This window comes from Pituophis catenifer, unplaced genomic scaffold (assembly GCF_029215685.1).
Source record: "Pituophis catenifer annectens isolate HBS135680 unplaced genomic scaffold, rPitCat1.0.hap2 SCAF_2, whole genome shotgun sequence".
In the NCBI taxonomy this organism is placed as follows: Eukaryota; Metazoa; Chordata; class Lepidosauria; order Squamata; family Colubridae; genus Pituophis; species Pituophis catenifer.
The window spans coordinates 38,712,190-38,719,860 of NW_027256882.1; the positions used below are offsets into that span (position 1 = coordinate 38,712,190).

The 7,671-nt window shown below is 41.6% G+C and overlaps 1 protein-coding gene across 2 annotated transcripts; it reads left to right on the forward strand.

Annotated features, from left to right (window-relative positions):
* Positions 1 to 641: 641 nt before the first annotated feature.
* On the forward strand, positions 642 to 6,466 carry LOC139309375 (uncharacterized). 2 transcript variants are annotated; one of them, XM_070933436.1, is made up of 2 exons: positions 642 to 707; positions 3,789 to 6,466. In XM_070933436.1, the coding sequence occupies exon 2, from the start codon at positions 3,795 to 3,797 to the stop codon at positions 5,865 to 5,867; it is 2,073 nt and encodes a 690-aa protein (XP_070789537.1). In that variant the 5' UTR covers positions 642 to 707; positions 3,789 to 3,794; the 3' UTR covers positions 5,868 to 6,466. The 2 variants fall into 2 exon arrangements, with proteins under 2 accessions (XP_070789537.1, XP_070789538.1); XM_070933437.1 differs by lacking the exon at positions 642 to 707 and adding an exon at positions 1,759 to 1,901.
* The last annotated feature ends 1,205 nt before the right edge of the window (positions 6,467 to 7,671 follow it).

Sequence of the window (7,671 nt, forward strand, 5' to 3'; positions counted from 1 at the left end):
AAGGAGAAGGAGAAGGAGGGAGAAGAAAGAAAGAAAGAAGGAAGGAAAGAAGGAAGGAAGGAAGGAAGGAAAGGAAGAAAGGAAGGAAGGAGGAAGGAAGGAAGGAAGGAAGAAAGAAAGAAAGAAAGAAAGAAAGAAAGAAAGAAAGAAAGAAAGAAAGAAAGAAAGAAAGAAAGAAAGAAAGAAAGAAAGAAAGAAAGAAAGAAAGAAAGAAAGAAAGAAAGAAAGAAAGAAAGAAAGAAAGAAACTAACTCTCCATTTGGAACTCGAGATGTATTTATAAATCCAGAAACTGTTTTGATTTGAAAGAAAGAGAAAGAAAGAAAGAAAGAAAAGAAAAATCCTGAAATGACTCCCCATTTGGAGGTCCAGAGACATATTTATAAAACCAGAAACTGTTTTGATATGCAATGCTCCATTTTGAGTTTCCATAAATGTAAATGTAAATGCAAAGTTTCCAGAAATGGCCTCGGGGGATAACCAGGGTTCGGTTATGGTTCTGGGTAGAACAGCTGCCTTTAACTACCCGGGCTGATCTCCGAAAACGCTTGATTTGCAGGAATCGCTGCAAAGCAGAAACTGAAAGTAACAAGGCTGCATTAAAAAGGACTCGCGGCTGCCTGAACTTCACAAGCATCGCAGATACTCGCAAGAGCGAATAGCCGATTTTGACTCCCGTCCAGCGTGAACTTCAAAACGTTGCCGACGTGAGTCTCTCTTTTGGGGTGGGGTGGGTGAGGCGGGGGGAATGTTTTTTATGATGATTCTCACGGCTTCTTTTACGAACAGATGAGCGTCCAGAGGGTTGTGTCCTTAAGGGCAGGGGGTCTCTAACCTTGCCAACTTTAAGACTTGTGGACTCCAACTCCCCAAATTCCTCAGCCAGCTTTGCTGGCTGAGGAATTCTGGGAGTTGGAGTCCACAAGTCTTAAAGTTGACAAGGTTGGAGACCCCCTGCTTAAGGGAGCATAAAACTTCCCCCTCGTGAGGTGGAAAATGCAGAATATCGCGGAGCAAAGCCAAGAGATGGGTTGATTTTCTGGTTATGGACGGCGCACTCAATGAAAGCCCCGTGAGGGGGATGGAGACAGATTGTGTAGTGAAGGAGGGGGGCGTCCTCACATGAAATGGGGGGCGGGGGGAGACCCAGGAAGCCAGGATTCAGCCAAAAGCTGAAAATTACATGTCACTGTGCTTGCTTCACAAGGTGATGTCAAAATTGATATTTTCAGCAGTAGTTCAAAACTAGCTGAAAAGGGTCATTGCTGAGCTCAGAGCAAGGAAGCTGAGAAAACAGTTTGTGTGTGTTCAGGGTTTGGGAGTCAGATTGTGGCGAGAATGTAGTTTTAAGCTTGTTTCTCTTCACCTTCCCTGAATTCACAAAACAAGGTGGCTTTCCCCCTCCCCCCCTTAAATCTCACCTGTGGATGAAATCTATCAGTAGTTGTACTTTAACTTTTAACAGATTCTTGGGTGTCAGAGGAATCTCTTGAATCTTGAATCAACATCAGAATCTTGAATCAACATTTATTTATTTATTTTATTTTATTTTATTTTATTTATATACCGCCTTTCTCCATCAGAAAGGAGTGGAAGAGAAATCCAAAGAAACAAGATAGTTCCTTTGCTTATCTCCTTTATGCATTCAGTTAATACTTAACTATTTATTTATTCAAGGTATAATAAGCCAAGTTTCTCCTGGGGGTGGGAGGAGGAACTTACATTGAAAGAAGTGAATGTGTTTCCAATTAATATACTGGAAAGCTTGAAGCCCAGGTGAGCCAAGGTGGCGCAGTGGTTAAAGTGCAGTACTGCAGCTACTTCAGCTGACTGCTAGTTCAGCAGATCAGCGGATCAAATCTCACTGGCTCAAGGTTGACTCAGCCTTCCATCCTTCCGAGGTGGGTAAAATGAGGACCCAGATTGTTGGGGCCAATATGCTATTTAGTATACTGTCTTTGGTGTAAGACGCCCAGAGTCCTCGGAGAGTGGGCGGCATAGAAATATGATTAATAAAAAAAGAATAATAAAATAATAATGAATTTGTCTGTGAAAATATTTGGATACACTTCAAAATTCTGTGGAGGTGGCTTGGTGGGCGTGGCATGGCTTGGTCGGCGTGGCAGGGGAAGGATACTGTAAAATCTCCATTCCCTCCCCACTCCAGGGGAAGGTTACTACAAAATCCCCATTTCTTCCCGATCAACTGGGACTCAGGAGGCAGAGTATAGATGGGGGCGGGCCAGTCAGAGGTAATATTTACCGGTTCTCTAAACTACTCAAAATTTCTGCTACCAGTTCTCCAAAACTGGTCAGAACCTGCTGAAACCCACCTCTGATACACAGGTAGTTCTCAACTTACAATCACAATTGAGCCCAACATTTCCATTGCTAAGTAAGACAGTTATTAAGTGAGGTTTGCCCCATTTTACGATCTTTCTTGCCATGGTTGTTAAATGAATCATTGCAGTTGTTATCTGCAATGTTGTTAACACTGTTGTTAAGTGAATCTGGCTTCCCCATTGATTTCGCTTGTCAGAAGGTCACAAAAAACATACATCGCAACTGTCATAAATATGAACTAGTTGTCAAATGTCCGAATTTTGATCACCTGTGCCCAGGGAGTGTGGGGATGCTGCAATGGTTATAAGTGTGAAAAAACGGTCATATGTCACTTTTTTCAGTGTTGTTGTAAGTCTGAATGGTCCCTAAATGAATGGTTGTAACTTGAGGATTATCTGTATTGTGGTTTTACTGTGGCACTAAAGATTAACATTTATTCTTTGAAGAATGAATATATCTGAGACTTCAAAATTTGGTTGAACAGAATTGGTCAACTCTTAATCTTTGAATAGATTATGTATTGCCAAATCAGATAACAGGTCTCCATACAATCTTGGTTTAATTTGTTCAAACATTGACTCTAATGATTTGAATAATTTCACTGGTTTTGGCATACTAGGCAAGTAGAAAATATTATTTGTATATTGGCCTACATTTTTTTCTTTATAGTTTCTTTTTTTTTTCTTTTAGCTTTACTGTTTAGTTTTTTTTAATCATATTGCTGTTTTCAGTTATTTAGATTGAAGTATAACAATACAGTATTCAAACAGTGGTAAAACAACGTGTAATAAACAACATTTAATTAATGTTTATTAAATTAATATTTGGTTAAAGTTTTCTCTCCAGATGTGTTGGATATTAATTCTGTAAATTTCTAGTGAATGTGGCCATTGGGTTGACTTTGGAGCTATAATCCAACATTTCTGAGAGAAGCAAGCTAGGAACATGTGAAACAAAGGTTCAGAAGTGAATTTCTAAATCTAATTCATGAAAATGTAGCAAGTCAGGCCAATTTTGCATTGTAGGAGATAAGCAGGCTGAGCCTGAGGGAGGGGCCAAGCATGTCATCAGCCTCGAATCCCAAGTCCCTTCGTACCCACAAGAGATCTAAGTCCAGCCATTCTTGAATTCCATTGATCTTTATCATCAATTTGCCTTAGCGGTTGGTAATTCAAATTCTTGTGGAGAGTGTTAGCATGCAATAAAGTTGTAAACTTTCAACCGCCTCAGCTCCTGATTTCCTGTGCTTGACATGCATATTTCTGAAAAGGAAATTGGCATCAGTAAAAAAATAAGTTATGAGTGTGTTATCCTGAACGTGGCAAAGTCTTCTAGAAACTCTAAGATCTCTGGGATCTTTTCCAACCCAGGTATTCCAGAGACTACAATCTTCAATCGTTCAAACTTTCTTCTTTTTTGTTTTTTGTTTGTTTTGTTTTATCCAGGCTGAAATGGCTGTCCAGCCCAAAAGCGCACTTGCTACCCAAGCCATAATGAACATCAGCAAAGCAGAGGAAGTCCGAAAAGAGACAGAACTGATGATGAAGCCCCACGCGAACTGGGAGGAGTATCTGATGCCTGGGCCCATCTCCATCGCCATCTTAGGGGAGCTGGCTTGCATTGCTGCAGGACAAGGAGACTTTGCCATCAATCTTGCCCCACCCCAGGGAGGCTACAAATATATGAGGTATCCGGACTCTTTCCAAGCTTCCCTAATGCAGGTCAGCAACAGTGGTTGGCATGCCTTCAGCATCGCCCACAAGAATATGGATGGCATCCGGCTCCTTTCTATGAGCGTCCCTGAGCAAATCAAGATGGTCATCAAGACCTTATTCCAGGATGACCTTACCTTGATAGATGCCTTGCTCCCTGGACAACTATCCAGCCTGAAATCGATTGCAAACGAATGTTCCTCTTTAGCTAAGGCAGTTGACAATAAGTTCAATGACGTCATCTGTCTGATTGGGGAACTCCTGGAAGTGTGTACGAGTTCCAAAACGCAGTACGAACAAGGGTTGACAGAAACCAAGCGCGCCTTGGAAGACCTGAAGCTAAGGAAGGCAGCAGCTGAAGACGCCCAGGCGAAAGCAGAGGACTATTACAAAGAAATAAAGAACAGAGTGACCGAAACGTTTGATGATTACAGAAAAGCGGTCGATAGCATTCCTACTGGCTGGAATGCTGTCATTCTGGAATTCACTTCGACTATACGAGAAACCTTGACGTTGCCAATTGCCCATCTGACATCCTTTCTCAGCTTTAAGGAAAATAAGTTGCCTATTCCAATCCACAGCAGAAGTGAGGAAGAGTGTGAAAATGAGAATGACTTTATAGCCATGAACAACATCTGTGCCCTGTCAGCTCAAATGCTGAAATTGGTGGACGTTCTTCAAACCATGGTGGATGATGAAGGTAATATTGACATGGATCTCCTCTACAATAAAAAACACAATGAAATCACAACCGTATGGACCAAAAAGAGATCTCAGCAACTGTTAGCAAAAATAAAAAAAGAAGGAAAGTGCAGCATGAAAAATTTGGCAGTGAAAATATGTAATTATATAATAGATATTTCCAATATATTAATTGAAGCAGTAGCGTCAGGGGAAGTAAACAAGAAAAAACTGATAAAGAAAATGGGCGTTCTCTCAGATGACATTGTTGTTTTCGATAGCAGAAGCAAGTCCTGTAACCGCACGTCCCCTTTTAGTCCCTTGGCGCCAAATATGGCCAAATCCCAGAAAAACATTCAAGAGGAGTCGACGTCAGCGGTGAAAAACAGCGTTTTGAAAATAGAGCAAACGAAAGAAATACTGAAGATAAGTCAAGAAGAATACCAAAAAAGTTTTGACAACTTAAAGCAGCAAAATAAGGATTTGCTGGATGTGCTCAGTGAAATGAGGAAGTGTGAAACGAAGGAGATTGATTTTGAAAAAGCCAAACAGATGCTGATCAAAGGCCTGGATGCCATGGGAAGAGTGAAGGAGCAGTGGGAGAAAATGGTGCGTTTCTTCCAGATGATCTCCAACCTCATTGACTCCTGTCTCAATAAACGCCTAACAGAATTTGTGAAATCAGCTGAAGATCTTCCCAAAATTCCGAATTACTCCCACAAAGACTTTGTCATAGATATGATCTACAAACAGGCCTTCAATGCATCCAACATAGCTCACTTGGTGCACATGATATCTGAGACCTACACCGAGGTGTCTTCAAAATACTTGATGGATAAAGTGGGCAGCCTGAGTAGGCTTATTTCCATGGACCCTTCCGATCCCCAATTCCGAATGGAGCGTATGAAACTAGCAGATGGCTGTGACAGTGCCCGACAAGCCATAGAGGACTTGGTCATTAAGCAAAAGAAAGAATTCGAATATAATATCCATGCCAGAGTGACAAAAATCAATTCTGAGCTGAAGGCTGTCTTGCCGGAAGTGCCCGAAGCAGAGAGAAAAGCTATTGAACATAATGTGCACAAAGGGATGAGGGAAATCACCCAGGATGAAGCCGATCAATTTATATAGACTTGTCTTTCAACCCTTGAGGGAAATGGAGGCTGCCTGGGCTCTTCTCTATTATTGTATTTCCCTCAGAGTAATAGAATGTAAATTGGGCCATTCGGTCATCTTGTGTTTGGTAAAACTAGAAAAGAAACAGCTAGAGATATTGTTGTTCAGGAACCTTTCAAAAAATAATCTTGGCCAACCATTTCTGAGGTGGGGGCTCATGTTAGCTTCTACTAAATACTTCTATTTTCATTTCTTCTTTATACACATTACCTCTTCTCTTATCTTCTTTCAATTTGTATGGACCGATACCTCTCCCTCTGCCTGCTGATCTGCTAGCTGGTTGTCTATCCTACCATTCCTCTCTTTTTGGGCTATTTCTAGTGGAGGAAAAGCTGAAGTGTATCTCGTGTGCTTCTCTTTTTCCATAATTTGTGTGTCTATGATAGAGAAAAGGGTTGGGATATGTACAGTAAGTAGCTTGAGATCTATATTAAAAAAACAATGTCCAATTTCATTAATTGCTATTAATTCTGTTGTCATTGCAGGTTTCCCTCAGTTTTGAAGTGATGGTACAATCAAGTATGAATCAATCTCTCTCTCTCTCTCTCTCTCTCTCTCTCTCTCTCTCTCTCTCACACACACACACACACACACACACACATCTATGTGCACACATTAATGGGGGAATGAATAGAATGTCTACATTTTTTTTCTGGGGTTGGCAATTTTAGGCCTGTATTTCTTTGGAGATGCTTATCAATTAACAGAATAACAGAGGGACCTTAGAGGTCTTCTAGTCCAATCCCCTGCTGGGTCCAACAGCCTGATCTATCATCTCTTACAGAGATGAGTGCTTGGATTACTATGCCCACTGAAATATAAGTGATAGGTCCTCAGTCTTCCTGGCTTCTTGAGTCCTTCTAGCATCTTTTCATATGATGCTGAGAATGCGAGAATGGTTAGATTCTAACAACCACTCCTAGTTTACTTTCTGCAAATAAACTTTAAGATAGCAAATATTAAGAACAAGGGATTTTTTTTTTACTTTTTAGAGAAGGGGATCTCTTTTCATCAAAACCAAATGGTAAAAATGTACCTAACGAGGAAAAGAGTGCCAGCTTAGAGAGATAGTCTTCAAGTACTTTTAGATGATACGTTTCCAGGAAATCAAGAGAAAGAGGTTGACCAATCAGCCCGGATGAACAGAGTAATTAAATACTGAGTTTTGGGCTAAACCAGGGGTGTCAAACTCAAGGCCCGCGGGCTGGATGTAGCCCACGGGGTGCTTAAATCCAGCCCATAGGGCTGGGCTGAAAATATCAAAGGACCGACTTGCGGTGCCTCTGCTGGCCAAAATGGGCCGTGTGCGGCCTCCCCGGCCTCCAGCACCACTCTGCCACCTCTGCATGGCCCATTTTTGGCCAGCAGAGTGCTGCTTGACGCCCCGGCAGGCCAAAAACGGGCCGCGTGGGGGCCTCAGGAGGCCTCAACGCAGCCCATTTTTAGCCGGCAGGGTGCTGCAGGAGGCCGTTCAGCCATTTTGGCTGGCTGGTGCTGCAAGAGGCATCCGTCCTGTCTCCCCCACCCCACCCCGCTGGCCTGCGGAGGAGAACTACAATGCTGATCTGGCCCTTGAAGAAATCCAGTTTGACACCCCTGGGTTAAACAGTTCCAAATAATAATTTCTTTTATTTGGTTAATCGTACAAGTATTAACTGCTAATACACTCTGTTTTTTTTATATATATTGTTGTAATCTTAAATCAGCTAAATAAGATTTTTAACTTTTTGCCTTTCAGTTGTTATTTTTACATTTTAAT